Here is a 19,914-nt window from a genome sequence, read left to right as displayed (position 1 = left end):
AATTTTTCAACTCTCAAAACTCGATATTGTTGGGAAACTTTCCGGAAATATTTTTGTTGCATGATTTTGGCACGTGTTCCAGAATTTTGATTATAGTGTTTTGTTTTATTTGAATTATATTGTAAAAGTGATGAAATGTCGACTCGTAAACTGAAAAAAGTTTCGTTTGGTAAAAAAGAAATACCGTATTTCTGTGCTGAAGATGGTGGCTACCTAGAACCGGACGATGCAAATGAACAAACGTATCAAATCACGCAGAAAGAGATTGTGAAATCTGTGGATATAACATCTGCTGCGAAACATTTTGATCTACATTTGCCACATTTAGGTCCATATAAATTAGATTATTTTCGAAACGGGCGTCAGCTATTGATTGGTGGCCGAAATGGACATGTAGCCGCATTCGATTGGATCTCTAAAAATCTCAGCTGTGAATTTAATGTTCGTGAATCAGTTCACGCCATCAAATGGTTACATATGCCTACGATGTTTGCCGTAGCTCAAGCGAATTGGACTTATGTTTATGATGAAAATGGAACCGAAATTCATTGTCTTAAGCGGTTATATCGTGTATATGAGCTAGATTTCTTGCCTTATCACTTCCTATTGGTAGCTGCGTCTGACAATGGATTCCTATCATGGCTAGATGTATCCACTGGTAATTTGGTGGCAAATTTTCGGATGAAAGTCCCACGTCTTACTTGTCTTACGCATAATCCTAATAATGCAATCACATTCACCGGGCATCCAAATGGAACAGTCCGGTTATGGTCACCGAATAATAATGAACCATTGGTGCGTTTGCTTTGTCATCCTTCAGCAGTACTAGATGTCGCTATTGATAATCGAGGACTATTCATGGTTACTACCGGTGCGGATAGATCAGTTCGCATATGGGACATTCGTAATTATCAATGTATGAACACATTTCGAGTTCAATCAACACCATCTCGCATAACCTTGAGCCAGAAAAATTTACTTGCAATTGGTTCTGGAAATGAAGTGAAAATTTTCAATAGATATTCCGATCAAACAGATAAGCCATATATGCGACATCAAATGGATTTAAGAACATCGGTCATTTCATCATTGCAATTTTGTCCTTTTGAAGATGTACTTGGTATTGGTCATCAAGATGGTTTCACATCCATATTGGTGCCCGGTTCGGGTGAAGCGAATTTTGATGCATTAGAAGCAAATCCATATATGACCAAATCTCAACGTCGTGAAATGGAAGTAAAGGCATTGTTGGAAAAAATCAATCATGAATTGATTACATTAGATCCGGATTTTCTAGCTAAACGTTGTGATGATTTACAAATTCAACAGCGATCAACGATGAAGATAAAAAAGAAAAAATCCAATAAACATCGATTAATGAATAAAACGATCGATGTCATGGAAGAAGAAAATCCAATAGCAGATTCCATTAATGATAAAACGGATCATCATCAATCAGAAAAACCGATATTACGACGAAAACGTGGCAAGAAAAATTTGGCAGCGAAATTACGATCAAAAGCGGCACGTAAAGAAAAACGACGACGAAGCCTTGTGCAACAAAAACTATCGAATCGAAAGTCATGAATAATGCAAAGAAAAACATTGTAAAAATTTCATTTTATTTTGATTTTTTAAATTATATAATTTTAAAATGTAAATTAACCGCAAAACAAATTGAAGTAAAATCGATATTTTTTCATCGTAAAAAGACATAAAAAAGGGTTTAAAGTTGAAAAAAATCAATTTTTTGTTTTCAAACTTGATAGGTCATAAAATTATTGTTATTATTTTTAGAGTTTTGTGATTTGAGCATAATAATCGAATCATTGATTGTTGGTTGAATTGGTGATGGTGATAATGGTGGTGTCGGTGAATCTTTTACACACCATTTTGGTTGATCAGTTTTTTTAAATGATGTTGAAAATTTTATCATTTTTTTATCATTGTTATGATTGTTATTGTTGTTGTTGTTGTTGTTGTTATTGATGATTATAACATTGTTGGTATTCGTATGTGATCGATTAATCCATGAATCATGACGATTTACTTTACAGCAAATAATGGCTGCCAAATCTGTCATCTAGATTTAAAAAAAAATCAATAATTAATTGATATTAAGTTTATCAATTTTTTTACTTTAGAAAATCATCACAAACCTGAAAATTATTACTACAAAAACAATAGATGAATGGATTCATAATTGTATGTGAACAAGCTAACCAATGTGAAATAAAATATATGGAATAATAGATAATTGAATAATAGCTTGAACCAACAGCAGCAACATCATTATCATTATCAACATTGACAGCATTAGGATCTTGACGTATATCTTCAAATATCCAAAGCATTAGATAGAATATTTGACATGGACTCCAACAAATTATGAATGATATCACCAACAATAAAAGCATTTTGAGCACCTGATTAAAATTAGCAATAAATAATTAAACATTGGTGAGAAACAAACAAAACAAAAAAAATCAACGATTTATTCGAATTAAAAAAATAAGACTTACTTTTACTTTAGTTTGAGTTAGATTCTGATTTGTGACACGATTATCATTTCCTTCGGGAAATTTATGCCTATAAACAATAATACCAATATGGCCATACAAATAGGTTAATGCAACCACCGGTAATATGAATGTCATGACGAATACAATAATCGTATAAATCGTACCAATTGAATGACTATTTGTTGGATCAAGAAAACTCCAATCTTCTGTACATTCTACATAGGTTTCATTTACATAGATTACTGGTGAAATTTTTGTCGCAATTAATATGGGCGATGCAATCAGACCGGACATTATCCATATGAATATAATCACTGATTTGGTGTGGCTAGATTTTGTAAGAAAAAGTGATTCTTGTCCGGTTACAATGACGTAATACCTATATTTCAAAAAAATGAACAAGTAAAAACAATCAACAACAACAACAAAACGGTGAATCATAAATGGAAAAAATAACTTTTTTTAGAATCAGATACCCCCCTCTCTCCCTCTCTCTCTCTATCTCAAAACAAAATTCTAATCAAATTAATTGGCCAGATAAATGTCGCAGCTGTTACATCTATGTCTACTCGGCAAAATAATATGATTAGTCGATTATATTGGTCGGGAAAAAAATTGCTTCAAAAAAAACAAAGTTTTTCGTATCGTATTACTACATACACACACAAAAATATATTCAACTCTTTTATTGAAAATGAAAAACCAAAATGATACTTTCAAACTTTGTTTTGGTTTTAGACTTGTTTTTTTTTGAAAAAAAGGAATACAATGTATACTGACAACTGAAAAAAATGGGAAATCAATCAACTCGGGTTTTTTTGTTCATAAATTTTGTCAGATTAATGATGATTAAAACGAAGAAGAAAAAAATTGATTAATTAAGAAAAAAATAGATTGCATCATGTTGCAAATTTTTCCATCCCTTAAATTATCATTAATCGTTTTTCCATTTCAGAACTGAAAATAACTTAATAAAATGAATTTCGATGAAAAACTAAACGAAACAAATAACCAGACTATCAGAATTTTCAATTTAACAAAGCTTTAAACATTATGAGAAATTTGTTGCCGTGAGTTTTTTTTTGTTGTGCATCTGCAAAATGATCAAAATTGATCATCATTATCATTATATCATATACAATCCGCAAAAAACTATGATAACCAGAAGCAAAAATGAGATTTTTGTTTTTTTTATTTTCAAATAAAATGAAACTAAAACATCTATTTTAGCATGTCTGCAAATGTCAGACTATAGACTTTACTTAGAATGTATGATCAAAATTGTTAGAATCAAGATAGTAGACGAAGAAAAAGAAAATCGAAAAATAAAATAAAATTTTCAGATAAATTTAATTGCAAACAAAAGGCAGACAATTTTTTTTTGGTGCTGTAAATGGACATCATCAAAAGCATTCAGCAATGCGAAAGCAAAATCAAAAACAAAATCCTATCATTTAATGATAATACACGAGACAAACGATAATCGGATGAAGAATGCTTTTTTCGTGATTTTTTTTATTTATTTTTTTTTGGGGTTCAAATGAAATTCGAATCAAACAACGTTCAACCAAGGAGAAAAAACAACAAACATTAATAACAAATTGAATTTTTTAAAAACAATAATCGGATACACCCACAATTTTTTATTTATTTTTTGGTTTTGGTTTTTTTTCGTTGATTTGCATCATTCATACCCACACATAAAAAATGGAAATGAAGTGAAACACATGCACACACACACACACGGGATGTGAATACAAAGAAGAATGAAATTGATTTCGATTATGAATAAATCAAACAAAGATTCTTTACAGGATATGGTTGAATTGTGTTCGGTTATCGGAACATTGAAGTTTGCTGTTTCGGATTCAAAAGAATAGGATTTTTTTTTATTTCATTTATGAATTCATGAAATGGATTCAGTAATAATAATAAAAAATAACAAAAAACAATCAGGATTGAGATAAAAAAAATTAGATTTAAATATAATCTATATGTCATAAATTTTATTCATTTATCGATGAAATTGGTAAAATGTGTGCCAATAATAAAAAGTGCACACGATTTTCTTTGAAAATATACCAACCCACTGATGGGAGAGAGAGAGAGAGATGAAGAGATCAGAACAGTGAATTATGAATGAAAATGGGGAATTCAAACGAAATCACATCAAATATTTATTTATTTATTTTTCTTATTCTGTCGAAAGAAATCCGTTGATTTTTTTGATTGTCAAAAATGTTGACATTTCATACTGAACATTCATGAATGATGAAATATTTCACTAGAAAATTATCAACAATGATATGATTGTTAGATAGTTTTTTTTCTTCTTCATATAAATAAATAAGTTTTTTTTCACGCGAATAAAAAAACAAAAAACTTGAAGAAAAACCTTCCTTGTTACTGATAATAAACCATTTGAATGCATTTGAATTGATCATAATGAATAGAATTAATGATTTCACTTACCGACCAATACCAATAGCGATGAGTGTATAGAATGCAACAGTTGGTGCCAATACCTGAACAAAACTGGTTAATGGACAAAGAAATTCAGGTAACCACCATGTATTATAAATTAATGTAATATATGTGAATGGTATGTTGAATATGGCAAATATAATATCACTGAAGCCAAGATTCGATAAGAATAAATTCAATTGACGGCTAGTACGTCGACTATAATTTAAAATTAATATTGCCACTATGTTGGCTATAAAGGCAACGAAAGCAGTCAACATATAAATGACAACCATAACTGAACGAAATGTATATGACATTTCAACTAGTCGATCGATTCGACGAAATTGATCATTACCATCATCGCCAATATTGGTGATGCTGCCGCCACTATGAATTCCGGTTGCCGATATCTGTCTTTCCGGATATGATGCAAATGAAATCTCATCATTGTTGACAAGATTCATAAATTTTTTAATGTTGGTCGAATTTTGATTCATAAAACTGGACAATAATGTAGATTCATTTAGATTTGTTACTGCAAAATATAATGGCATTATCTGATCATGATGATTATGATGATAATGAGGATTGGCAGTTCTGATCGATGATATCCTGACGTTCAATTCATCATCATTGGATGAATAATGTGATTGATGGTGGACTAAAGTTGATATCATTACTGTAGGAACTAGCAATAACAATAAAGACAGATTATTTGCCATTTATTCTGTGTTATGGAAAATTAAATGTTGAAAGAAAATTATCTATGATTATTATTTTCCAGATTCTTTTGAAAAACAAAAAACATTGAATTTCGGATTTTCCAATTCAGTCGATTGATTCGCTATAAATGATATTCTATAGAAAAAATAAATAAAGTGGAATAAAATAAAAACAAAAAGTATGCAATGAGAATCGATAAACTATGAATGCATGAAACAAAAACAAAACAAAAAAGAATTCATTGCAATCATTCATATTGTTTAATTCAAAAGATGACCGTTTTTACATTCATTTCATTTTTTTATCTGTTTGAATGGAAAATGGAAACCACAAACGACAATGAGAACAACGACAACATAAATACCATCGTTATAATAAATTATATGGGAAAAGGAATAAGAACCAAAAAAATTCAATTCAATTGATTCGGTATAATCAAATAAAATAAGGAAGAAAATCAAATATATAACAAATACCATACCATAAAAAAAGAATGAATATGATATTCGTTAAAAAAATGGTCAAAAAAGGAAAAATTGTCGTTGTCGATAATCAATCGATAAAAATTTGGACAATTTTCGATAGTTGAACTGATGAAACAATTCGAAATAACATTTTTGGTTCTTTACTATTCAATATCAATAGATCGATAGATTGATCGCACAGATATGTAAAAGAATGAAAGGATTCACCAATCAATCGGAGGGAAAAAACGACAAAGAATCCTAAACATACAATGAATAACCACAAATTTCAGATCGATATTCAACGGAAATTTGTTTGTCTGTTTGTTTTTTTCTGATTTCTGATAAAATCAACTTTATATTTTATATAATAGAATTGATGGTTATGATCTATCTATCTATTTATCAGATTACTAATAACAACTAAATTCTGATTTCCTTGAACATTTTGATTTTGATTTTGTTCTGTTTTTTTCTTTTGATTAGATGGACAATCAAGCTTGTACCAATCCAAATGACAGACCAGACAAAATGTGTTAATGTAAAAAATTTGTCTCAAGTTTTTTTGCCAATATTCAAGGAATGTAATATATTTGAAAGAAATTTGATCCACATCATCATTCATTGTCATCGAATTTTTTGTCTCAGGATTTATTCGTGAAAAAAATTGTCTGAATAAAAAACAATGTAAATATTTACAAGCTATTTGATTACATTTTCTAAATATTATAGAAGTTTGATGAAACAAACTGAAAATAAAATCAAAATCAATTTTTTTTCAATGAAAATTCAATATGAACATAAAATATACAAAGAATTTATGCTTATTGAATGAATTTGGATCTGAAACATTTCCGATGAAAACATTCTAGACGATAGGATTTTCGAATTGTTTCTATGGGTCAAATTACATAAACATAAAAGAATTTGTTTGTACTATGTTTGTTTGATTGAGTGTGTGGATGAGGATGTGTATGCATCAATGATTGTATTGCCTGATTGAGTAGATTTTTTTTGTTGTTGTTGAAACAAGTGATAATCATTCAACAAAGAATAGAATGATCAAGTAAATTCAGTTTTTTGAGAAAAAAAGGATTAGCTGAATTTTTTTGATTTGATTCTGTTTTCATTTTCTTCTTATAATAAATAAATAATTAATATTAATCATATGACATGAAATGATAAAGTTATAATATTTTAGTATGCAAATAAAATCTCCGATTCTGTGATTCTTTAGAATTCATAATTATAGAATGCATTTATTCATCCGAATTGACAAACCACACATAAAACCATCAGAATATTTGGGAAAGAATGAGGAAAAAAAGTTGTCGATGTCAACATCATGATGATAATAAGCCTCATAGTAAATGATCGGATAATTTTCTTTTTGGTTATAAGGATTCAAGTTTCGCCAATGAGAATCAATTTTCTGTCACACACACACAATAAAAAACATAAAGAACCAATTCCCAGATGGCTGTTGATGAGTGTAAGAATCATTCAGAAACACTTATCAAATACTAACAATGTTGTTGTTGTTTTTTGTGTGAAAAAGACTGAATAAACAAAATTTTATGAATAAAATGTTGTAGAAAACATTTAGAAAAAATGACAAATGAAATTCTGATAACAACAATTTTTAACATAATAAAAACATGAACAACATTTTATTGTTGACCAACCAATCTAAAAAAACTCATAATAATCATCTAAAATCATGTTTGAAACATTTGCAACTTCGAAAAGAGATGAACATATTGATTGAAATATACAAATCATCGATCTAACTTTATAACTAAATTGAAAATTGACCATGCAAAACTATTTCTATTATCAATATTGAAAGCCTCAAGGCCCTTTCAATGATCCCAAATCGATTCATTCGATCAATGCTGCAATATTTAGAGGTGAAACGAAGAAAATGGAAAAAATCCCATTATCTAATAATGGATTTTTCATCCTTTTTGTTGTTGTTGTTGTTCATATAAATATCAATTCAAGAATCGAGTCAAGAATTGACTATCGTCATTGTTAGAATCAATGAAAAGAAATCCACAAAAAAAAACAAGAAATAGAAAAATCACTGAAAAAATACTTGACATTTTTTCGGAATCACTTGAATAGAAAAAGAAAAAGAAAAATTCCAATACGTGTCTATCATTTTGAATTAGGTTTTTTTATCGAAGCTATTTAGAAACACACAAACAGATCCTATATTCGTTTTCAGAATTCAAAACTACTGTAAAGTTGTTGGTTTGCTGATGTGTATGTGGTATGTTCATCATGATGTTCATATGTTTGGACAATAGCATCAGCAACAACAAAAAACGACTGATCACTTCACTGCATTGCATTCTTTTTATTTTTTTGTATTTGAATTTTTTTTCTTCTGATTCATCGAAATTAAATGTTTGGTTTGAGTATCCTTTTTCTATAAGTTGAAATTAAAAAAAAAATTTTGAACTGAGAAAAGTAATTTCTTTGAAAGTAGTTTTTTTTACTTTTACTGATTATCCAATGATAATGATGATAATATTAGATTAAACATTCGATAATGAAAAAAACAAACAAAAAGCGCATGTTTTTTTCTTCATCTTATGTCAGATTTTGGATAATCAAAATTAATCCATATAAATGGTCATTAATTAAATAAACTATCGAAGCCTAAATCAGCTAAAGAGTTGTACATACTGGAAATTCTTGGAACAAGAGAGAGAGAGAACCAAATCGAAATTTTCATTCCACAAACTTTTATGGTAACAAACGATGGCAAAAAAAGATGGAGAAAAACTTGGAACAATTTGTTTATTTGGAATTTCTTAGGCCTTGAGATCATTAAGTGTACACACAAACAAACAGATAATCAATCAATTCGATCGATGATTGCAGAAAATGAAACAACAATAACATGAACAAATCTGAAGTAAAAAAAACAAAATGTTAGTCTCAATTTTATAACATTAATGAATGATTACAAACAAACAAGAATATTCTTCATATTATATTCATCGAATTTTGATGGAATAACATTATCATTTATCATTCAATTCCTTATTAAGTTAATTTATTTTATTTAGAAGGAAAAAAATGTTTGAAATGAAAAAACAAAACAAACAAAGCAAAACAATTAATAAACAACCGTCTGAATAGATAGCCAGAATGAAAGAAAAGATTCAGTGAAATAAGTAAAATCAAATTTTATGTTTATGTTTATTTTTAATTTTGATTGTAAAACATCATCATTGTTTATTCAATTCAATCTTGTTTGAATGTTTTTTCATTCCTATTGTTTTTTTTTCTAGCTATGAACTGAAATATATGATTGTATTGTCACGGATATTTTTTTTTTCGTTTTGTTTTGCAAGGAATTTTCCATTTATCAAAAAAAAAAAAAATAAATAAAAAAAATATTTGTTTATATTAAAGAAAAGGTTTTCTGTCTCGTTTCTTATATTATTTTTTTTTCTGTTTCCTTTCTGTTTCAATTTACATTATTTTCAATTCAGAAGAAAATGAAAACAAAATGAAAATTTAAAAATAAAAAAGAAAAGAGAACCGAATTTCATTCAAAAAAAGATACGAAATTTAAGATATAACTCAATTCGAACTAATAAATGAATAATGAAATTCAAGAAAATCCGATTATCCATGATGATAAAGATGAATGCAAATTTTTTCTTTGCTATCATCATTTGATCTTCTTTAATATATGAATTGTTTATCTGTTTCAAATGCAGGAAAAAATAATTTAAAGACAATCATTGAAGCAAAAGTCAAATTCTATATCAAATATACCTTACAGAATATATAAAAAGTTTCTTTCTGTTTTATCTAAAAGAAAACAAATTCAGTAGCATCGATATTTAATTGAATTTTTGATTTGGTGAGCAAAAACAAAAACAAGAAGAAACATAAACATAGAAAAAAAATCAATTTGATCAAATTTTTTGCTGTTTGTTTTTCATCATTGTTCCTAAATTGAAGAATCAATGACAAAAAAAAAACAAAAAATATTTGATTGTCTGACTGAATAACAAACCGGGAAAAAAGTGAATCATTTCATTTCATTTCTTTTCTGCATTTGTCCAGCACATTTTACTTACATGATGGACAAATAAAACATTCATTCATGATGTGATTAGTGAATTATTGTATTATTTGCAAACATTCATGATGTGGACGAAATAATAAATATTCTTCACCAAAATAAAATAAAAACATGGACAAAGATTGTAATAAAATAAATACCGGAAACAGTGTGGTTATTAGATGGTGCAATATGGTCATATGAACAAACGGTCCGGAAATTAATTAGTTTTTGTTTTAACCAGAGCGTTTGTGTGTGTGTGTGTGTGTGCGATGGTGTGGGAGGAGAAGGTTTAAGAAACAACAAAAAACATTTCTAATCCATTGCAAATATGTAGTAGTTTTTTTTTGGTATCGGAGAAAAAAAAACTTGGCAAAAAGATTCGTAATTTGAAACTTTAGTTTAAATCATCATCGTCATTTCATTGTATTAATATCGATTGGATGTTAAGTAATAAATGATGATAATGATGATGATGATGATGATAATAATGAGTAAATTGTGTGGCAGTACAATTATATGTCATTATAGGGGGGAAATAAAATGTTTATTCTAAAGTTTCGCTTCTTTTCATCATATATTTTAATGAAAAATTGCATCACTTAAAATACTCTATTATATTGAAATGATTATTCTACTACTCTTTCATATAGCTATCATCATCATCATGATCATTTTTTTGAATGTCAATTAACCTAACGTATTTTTTCTATTTTCATTTCATTTAATTCACTAGAAGTCAATTGAAATAATAATAATCATTATTATCATTATATTAAACAACTGAATTAGATGTTATTATATGATAGCTATTGATGATACTGATAATGATGATAATAATGCCTTAAAGTCAATGTTTGTTATTTCCGTGGTAGAATAAAAAAACGGAAAACTTTGGATCAAATTTGAAATTTTTCCCACAAACTTTTAAAATAGAGGGAAAAAACAATAAAAATTAAAAAACATGAGACGAATCTCAAATTTATTTTTTCAGAATTCTGTTTTTTGTTTTGTTTTGGTTTCATGAAATTATAATCCTCACAAATTTGATACCAAATAAACATCATATTGGACAGATTTCGATTTTTATTTATGATTAAAAACATTTTAATGTTGTTGTTGTTGTATTACTTGTCACTGAGTAACCGAACCGAACCGAATATTGTTTTTGCTGTTGTTGTTTTAACCATAAAAAACAATGAATCAAATGAACCAAATAAAACCAGACGACTTTTGGTTTTAAAAAATGAATCCAAATAATGTTTGTTATATATAATAAATTTAATTTTTAGAAACAACAAAAGACGAGTAAAGTTTTCATTTATTCTTTTTTTTCCACTGACATTTCTTTCGAATAAATCAAGTTTTTTTATGACAAAACTAAAATTGGAAAAAAAATTAAAAATTGATGTATCCAAATCAAATGAAGTTTTGTTTATTTCACTATGGTAATCAAATATTACATAAAAATATATGATTTTCTATTTAAACTTAACGAATTCTAACAAAAAGGTACAATGTTGATCTACAACAAAAAAAAAAAATTTGTTTCCATTTCTTTCACAGACGATTGATTGCATAAAATAGTAGTTTTTCTTCTTTTTTTTGATATAACTTTTTGGTAATCAATAAAAAAAACATTTGTTTTGTTGTTTTTGTCGTTGTTATCCTTTATCCGTTTGATTGATGATTTTATTATTCACTATATATTAGCAAACTAAACACTTTTTTTTGTTGTTGATTAATTCACACTTATTATGATGATAATGATTTTTAAATGGAACAACTAAAATCAAACAGACTGGACATTGCAGACAATACTTTATTTTGTCTGACACATTTGATCGATCCATTTAAAAAATTGAAAAAAAGTAATATGAATGAATGAATGAAAAATTCAGATAATGACAAAGTTTCGAAAATAAACATGAAATGTTGAATACTTAAATTCCCTTGGAATTGTAGAGAAAGATTTGAAACACATCAATACATCGATTACTCAATTGTAAAAAATATTTTGTAAAACTTTATTCTCTTCACATACATACAAAATTGTGCAAAATGACCGAAAGAAAAATTCAATTCTATTAAGAATATTTTGTCAACAATCGTAGAAGGCAAAAAATGAATGATAAATAGAACTTATCGAAATATATTTGATTGAATCGATTTCTTTAATGTTATTGATTCAATCATCGTTCGAATCAAGAAGCAACAAAAAAACACGAATAAAGACATAAATGGTAAAATTCAATGTAAAATCCTACAATTAGAAGAAATTCATTATGCAAATAAATGTATTGACAGACACAAAAAACATATAGATCAAATTTGTTTCATTTATTTGAATATTTATAGAGATAAAATACAATTCACTCATCAACAAACATTATTGACAGACGAAGAATCGATCGATAATGATTGATATTAAATGCAAAAAAAAAAAATTTGTACGTCATCAACATTTCTTTTAGATTTTGATTATGAACGAAAAAAATGAATCTAAATGAATATATTTTACTTTTTTAAATATTTATCAAAATAACCAAATAAATAGAATAGTCACGCATCTTTGATTCTTTCACTTATATTCACATACATAAATCATTATACATTCCTTATTCAATCATCACCTTTATGCTCAATTCGTATATGAACATTTTACGGAATTGAATTGATTTTGGAATAAAGAAACTGAGTGATAATAAGATAAAATGATGAACACGCAAAAAAGAAATAGGAATTATTAAAAAAAAATCCTACGAAAATGATTGAATGGACTATGAATAAGATACAAACAATAGTGGATAATCAAAATAATAATTACTTTTCACAGAAATATTCCAATTTTTTATATTTAAATGCTGTCTAATCAAAAGTGGACGAAAATTTAGCAACATTTTTTATTGGTGTTTTGGCTAAAGCATAATGCATAGGCGTGTCAACGAGAAGAATGAAAAAATGATTTTTTTTTGTCTTGAAATAAATTTTCATTGTTTCATCTCTTATCTGTGGAATTTATCATGTCAGCAGATTATTGTCGAATGTAATGAAAATGAATAGCCACTAGAAACTGTAGGAATCAGAATTTGAAAAGACCGTTTTGCAAGTTTTTATTTTATTTTCAATTGCCAAAATCATTTTCCAAAAAAATACAATAATAAAAATCATAAAAGTAAAAGTGGAAGAAAAAAATTAGAAACCATCTTTAGTCTCAAAAAAATAGATTAAATGGCAGTGTGATTTCCTATGGTAAATATGGCGTATGACTTTTTTCCACATAATACCGGATGATTGAAATTCGAGAGAAAAAAAATTTTCATTAAAATATTCATTGAATAATAAAGGGTGAGAAAAAAAATTGCCGATTTCGCTGTTTACAGTCCATTGAATTGATATTATTTGTTATATAAGGCACATGAATAATATCGTTGAAAATATCTTTTTTTGTCGCTGTTATTGTTGAAAACTTTGGTTCAAACAGTAAAAATATTCAATATCGATTGCCATCATCATGATCATCATCATCAATGTCATTAATTCGAGGAAATAGGACAGAAAAATTCAAGCTATTCTATAAAATTTTCCAAATGGTTTAATCAGAATCCATCAAGGATTGTATGAATTTTTCGAAATGGTTTTTTTTTCTCACAAAAACTAATCATTTTAAACATGATACCAACCACATTGAACAGAATTGAATTGTAAAATTTTTTTTTATTTTAAATTTTAAATAACCGGAAACTTGATGACATTGTTGTAATGGAAACAACAATGGTCTTAAATATTTTTTCATAAAATAGATTATTTATTAAAAATTGAATGAATTTTGACAATTTTTTACTCGAAACAAACAATTTTAATCAAATTAAATCGAATGAATCGCGATTGAATTGAGCAAAAAAAATCAAATTGAAAAAATCTTCAAATTTAACAAATTCAAAATTTCACATTTTGAATTTTCACAGAAAAAAATTTAAATTTTTATTCATCTTTTGTTTTTCATTGTTCGAAATTTTGAAGATAGTAAAAAAAATGGAGATAGAAAGATTTTTCAAAAAAAACTAATCTAAAAGAGTCTGAATAAGATTTTCATATATGAATATATTCTTTTCTTTTGTGGCCGAAATTTTTACCGAATAAAAAGGTTTCAACAAAATAGCCAATTTTTTCAAACAAAAAAAAAAAAAGGCAAATGAAAGAAAAATTGAAATTGAAATTCATCTTGAAAAAAATTGTCAAATTTTTGAATAAAATAAATCCCGTTGGTCATAGAAGGTAAGCAAATATATGAGATAAAAGAACCTTAAAAATTCAATGAATAACTTAATGATGTATATTGAAATTATTGTAAAAAAAATATTGTGATTTTGAATTTTTCTTTTTATTGCTAATAATCATATATGCCAACTCAACCGTATTATCATTAATAATCATTATTATGAAAGTAAAGAAAAAAGATTATTAAAAAGATTTTATGGCAAAAAAGATGACAACATTAAACAACAGTAAGTAAAAACGATATTCAATTTCCGACTTTTTATTCGTTTCGTTTTTATATTTCTTTAGTCATCAATATTGTAAGAAAATTGACTTGATTTATTTCGAAAATAATTTACGAATATTCATTAAAATACATTGTGATTGGCCCGAGATAGAAAAAATCGAAGAAGATGGATTCGAAAACGAAATCAAATTGACATATCAACTTAACGAATCCTTCGAAATTCAATTCACGAATCTGGAAAAAAAAGAGAGTATAAGAAAAGGAGATAAACGTTTAAGATGCTAATAAAAACAATTTTCTCTAGTCTATTTTCAACGAAAAAAGAATGGATAAAAGAAAGTTTTTAAAGTGACAAATTCGTTAGAACAATAATAATAAAAAGGCATCAATAAAAAAAACTTATGATAGCGACTGATGTTGTTTGGCTGCTTGATGCCAACATACGAATAGTGTGATTACTTAGTTGAAATGATACGAAATGCAACAAAAACATCCACACACACTCAGACAACAACAACAACATCGTTTCTTATTAGACATTTTAATGAATATAAAGAATCTACATGAATTGATTTTTTTCAAAAAATTGACTAAATTCAGAACAAAATCATGAATTTATGAATTTAAATAATGAAATAATGGTTTAGAATAGAAACATAATGAAAAACAGAACATCAAACTGAATTTCATAGTAATAGTCATGGGTCACAACCGGTAGGAATTTTTTTTGGAATGAAAAATTATTTACCAAAGAAAATTTCTTTTCTATTTGAAGAGTGAATAAACAAACAAAGAAAAAAGCAAATATTATGCTGATGTTTGTAATAATGCGAATACTGTTTGTTTATATTTCTGCTTTTTTTCGATGATCACCTGAACAATGATGGGAGAAAAAGGAAGAATAAGATTCATGAAATAAATATGTATGAAAAAACAAAACAAAACGATGGCTTTCTTCACAACGTTAGTGCTAAGACTTTTTTTTTATTTTAAGATAGATTTCATTCATTCAATCAATAAATATCTTACATAGTAGAAAAAACATTGTGTGATCCACAAATGAAACGCACAAACACACACATTTATAAAAAATAATAGACTAAACAAGCAAAAAAAAGAATAACAATCTGTATGATCGAAATTGATTGGAAAACAAGAGAGATAGATGATGAAAGATATTGGATATTATATGAAAAAAAATGAAGAGTATAAACAGTTTGTGTGTGTATTGAATTTCTAAACACGAAAAGAAAATCATTTCACTCAAACTTTTTTCCATGTTTCTTTTACAAAATATAATCCTACAATGAATGGTTGAAAAAAATGATAAACTGAACATCTCTCTCTCTCTCTCTCTATACATATAAGTAATGTGTAAAGAATGATATTTCAATAGGATTTTTTTTTCTTATTCGTTTAAAATAACAAAATATTTGTTCAACGATTTTATTCATTCAAAATAAATATCAAAAATAGCCTACAGTGATTAAAAAAACAGAATATCAGAATCTAATCATTATCATTATCACATCGTTTTCCTCTTCTCAAAATGAACATTAATGATGACCGGTTTTAGAAATTGAATCTAAATTATCTATTTTCATAACATTCATTAATGAGAATATAATGTTCATTAGTGATGATGTTTATCAATTTGACAAACATTACTGTTTTGCATATATTATGAAAAACAACAAAAAAATAGGGCCAATTACATAGTAAATTACAAGATTACGATATTCCATCCGATTTTCGTTGAAAAAAAAACAAAAACAAAAATGGATGAAAAAAAACAGTCGAAAAGAGGCCATAAATTAGAATAAAATGTCAACTTTAATTTAGATAAAACAAAAAAATTGGCTAAAAAAAAGTTTTTCTTTACATAGAATATATTTGGATCCAATCATTAGATTAGGTGCAAAAAAATTTTTGAAAATCTTGAAAAATGGAAAAAACTGAATTTAAATGAATGAATGAACAAGAAAATAATGATTAGATTTTCATTTCCAAGTAAACACAGACGGTTATGTTTGTGTTAAACGATGACAAATATATTTGAACAACAACAACAACAAAAATTAAATTTTTTCATAATAAATTGTAGGAATATGGTGAAAAGAATATTGGCCAAATGTAATAAAGTTGAACATTTTTTTTCTGTTTGTTTCTTCTTTTTGCTCAATTTATCTTTGAAAATAAGATGGCATTCACCATTATTATACAAACAAAAACAAAAAAACAACAATAAAAATTGTGAAAAAATTTGATTTTTTTTCCTGAAAAAATTATGGAACCAAAACTTTTATGGTGGGCGGGAAGAAAAGAAGAAAAAATTGTGATTAATAATAGAATCAGTATGATGAAAAAAATATCAATAAAAAAAATTTTTCTTTCTTTTAAACAATTTTTTTAACTCTTAGAATTTTAAAAGATTTGCTTCCATTTTTCTTTTCTTTTTTTTTGATTCTTCATATTCATATTTATGATAAAATATGTTTTTGTTGTTGTTCAATTCTATTAAACATCAAAGTTTTATTCAACATTCATTTTTGTTTTCGCATGTGTGTTTTTGGCATAATTATGATGAAAATTCTTTACGTCTTTATGCGGATCATCATGAATTCTTTCTAACGAATGAATGACATTCTACATACATCACCACCCACACACACAATTGTAAACAAACAAAAAAAAATCTAAAAGAAAATCAAAAATAATCAAACCTGCAAAACGAACAAAAATAAAAATGAATGATAATCAACAACAACAAAAAACAAACAAACAACAACAAAATAATATCAAACACTAAATTCAGACAAATTGATGATGAATATTATTTGGAAGAAATAACAAAAAATTTAATTTAGTTTCAGAAAGAAAAATGTTTTATTTTCCAATGAATCGTTTTTTTTGGTTGTTAGCCGCATATGAATAAATAGATGGATGAATGAAATGAATAAAGATGAAAACGACTAAAAATTTCCATTCATTCGAAAAAAAGCCCATTTACTTACCTTATACTTGCATAGAATATTGTGTGCAAAAAAAAACAAAACAAAATTTTCCCACATTTTCCAATGAGATATAAGAGATAGCAAACTATCATCAAATAATCTTATCAAATAAACATTGAATTCAATTCAATTCAAGCTAATTCAATCAATTCCTGTATAAATTTGGCATCTTCATAACTATTCTTATTTTGTTATTTTTGTTTTTTTTTTGGTCTGAATAAAACATCAATATGGTTTACTTTAGGGGTTGTACTTTACCTGTTTTATTTTAATTTTTAATTTCGGATAAAAAACCATCCGAAAACATGAAAACAAGTTGAAAATATTTTCATTTATTTCATTTTTGTTTTTTTCTTCAACTGGACACTATTAGTTTACGGAAAAATGATAAAAATTTTGAAATCAAATTTTTTTATCGCTTATGGCTATTTTGTTGTTGTTGTTTTATCGATTTCATCTTATATTCTTAAAATAGGTCAATTGTTTTCATTTATTCCATTCCCTAGTAATGCAATGATATGTAATTATAGATTTAAAAAAAATCAATTTTGAGGGAATTTATAAAATTACTTATAACAGACAATGATGATGGTGATGATGATGACAAAGAATCAAAGAATTTCTTATTGCATCAGTTTTCTTTACCCTAAAGCTATTAGAAAATGTCATTTTAGCGCAATGATAGTGGTAGTTTTTGGAGCATAAAAGATAATTGTTCTGAGAAATAAGAGTTCAGTGTAAATAAAGACAACGAAGCGAAAAAAAAATTCTCAAGTATCACTTACCCCAATTAAATGGAGAAAAAAATTGTACAAAGAATTGATATATTCATGCAACAAACACAAACACTCAAGAATGATTAAAAAGTTTATGACAAAACACCCACACAAATCATTATTGATGAATAGAAATATTTTCGCTTAAAGTTAAATAAAAATGCTGAATCTATTGTTGAAAAGTCGAATTTGAAAAGATTGATTCATCATCGTCATCGTAGATCAAAAACATCAATATTTTCAAAAGGAAAAGCGAAAAAAAATTCCCACCAATTTTCTGTTTCAATTGATAGACAAAATTATTTGATAAAAATAAGGGAAAAAATTCATGTTTGAAGAAAATAAATCAATCTGATGATGCTTGATGATTTGATCAAAAAATGTGGAAAATAAAATGAATTTACCAGAAATGGAACCTCCTAAATCATGAGAGAAGAACTATTTGATTTTGAAGACGACCAAAAAATGAACATTTTTCTTTTACATTCTGGGTACAACAACAACAAACAATTAAAAAAAGACAAAATATCACGAACACAAGAGACAAATGATGATAAAGTAGATACATTGAATAAAAATTTAATTTTTCAAACAAAACAAAACAAAAAAATCAATTCTAAAAACCCATTAAAATAATGATTTTGAAATTAATTATTGTTTGCTTTTGAATGGGGAAAACAAATTTTCAATTCGATGTTTTTGAATTGTTCATTATTATTTTTCCATAATTATCATCATCATTTTTTACATTGTTACATTGATAACATTGATTCAATTTGCAAAAATTTTCATTAATTGATTGTTGATGAAAGAATAATGAATTTTTTTTGTCCAGGCAAAAAACAAATTTTTTTCTCAAACGATAAATGTTTTTATTTAAAACCACATTTGGATTTTTGGATTCAAACTGATACACACACACAAAAACACGAATGCGAATGATCCAATAATACAAATATGTAAAGAATCCTTTATATAAAAATCAAAGAGGAAGAAAAAACGGATCTAATGCGTAAGAGATTTGCGCAGACTCTTCAGTTATTTTTTTAGATAGAATTAATCAAATTTACTTATCCAATGTATGGTTACAAATACGTTTACGAGTTTTGATAATCTATTACTAAATCTTTATTATCAACTAATGGAATAATTAACTTTTTCTTTTAAAAATACAATTCACTGTTTTAATCTGAATTGGTTGGTTCACACATATAAGGAAACAACTTACAAAAATCTACAAATCAAAAAACCAAATGTTTTGAATATAATTTACCGATCTAAGGGTTTAATGATTCATTGTTCTGACTTTTGTTTTTGAAGAATTTTTTTTATATCGTAAATTGACAAGTTGA

General features: G+C 26.6%; 2 protein-coding genes and 1 long non-coding RNA gene across 4 annotated transcripts; 2 read left to right on the top strand and 1 right to left on the bottom strand.

The window, feature by feature from the left end:
- The first annotated feature begins 31 nt into the window (after positions 1–31).
- On the top strand, positions 32–1,677 carry LOC113792292 (WD repeat-containing protein 46). Its single transcript, XM_027342210.2, has one exon. The coding sequence runs from the start codon at positions 136–138 to the stop codon at positions 1,585–1,587; it is 1,452 nt and encodes a 483-aa protein (XP_027198011.2). The 5' UTR covers positions 32–135; the 3' UTR covers positions 1,588–1,677.
- LOC113790343 (RYamide receptor-like) lies at positions 1,606–19,527 on the bottom strand. Of its 2 annotated transcripts, none has more exons than XM_075824478.1 (5): positions 18,572–19,527; positions 4,995–5,846; positions 2,523–2,901; positions 2,160–2,426; positions 1,606–2,083 (listed from the first exon to the last, which is right to left on the bottom strand). In XM_075824478.1, the coding sequence occupies exons 2-5, from the start codon at positions 5,708–5,710 to the stop codon at positions 1,757–1,759; spliced, it is 1,689 nt and encodes a 562-aa protein (XP_075680593.1). In that variant the 5' UTR covers positions 5,711–5,846; positions 18,572–19,527; the 3' UTR covers positions 1,606–1,756. The 2 variants fall into 2 exon arrangements, with proteins under 2 accessions (XP_075680593.1, XP_075680592.1); XM_075824477.1 differs by lacking the exon at positions 18,572–19,527 and adding an exon at positions 10,427–10,691.
- LOC142646215 (uncharacterized) lies at positions 14,543–16,126 on the top strand. Its single transcript, XR_012847189.1, has 3 exons — positions 14,543–14,773; positions 14,835–15,735; positions 15,806–16,126. It is a non-coding gene; the product is annotated as an uncharacterized LOC142646215 (long non-coding RNA).
- Positions 19,528–19,914: the final 387 nt, after the last annotated feature.

Source organism: Dermatophagoides pteronyssinus, unplaced genomic scaffold, assembly GCF_027571235.1.
Source record: "Dermatophagoides pteronyssinus isolate colony J.1.1.1.1 unplaced genomic scaffold, Derpt_VIB-CSIC_2022.12 sq0002, whole genome shotgun sequence".
Classification (NCBI taxonomy): Eukaryota; Metazoa; Arthropoda; class Arachnida; order Sarcoptiformes; family Pyroglyphidae; genus Dermatophagoides; species Dermatophagoides pteronyssinus.
Note: the sequence above shows the minus strand (reverse complement) of the source record. Positions and strands in the feature narration are given on the sequence as shown.

Bases quoted from the DNA above. Each gene is read 5' to 3' on its own strand.
- LOC113792292 (XM_027342210.2), top strand. From the start codon at position 136: ATGTCGACTCGTAAACTGAAAAAAGTTTCGTTTGGTAAAAAAGAAATA.
- LOC113790343 (XM_075824478.1), bottom strand. From the start codon at position 5,710: ATGGCAAATAATCTGTCTTTATTGTTATTGCTAGTTCCTACAGTAATG. The intron at 2,902-4,994 runs GTAAGTGAAATC...TTTGAAATATAG, and splicing joins ATCGCTATTGGTATTGGTCG to GTATTACGTCATTGTAACCG. The intron at 2,084-2,159 runs GTTTGTGATGAT...TTTTAAATCTAG, and splicing joins TTTGTAGTAATAATTTTCAG to ATGACAGATTTGGCAGCCAT.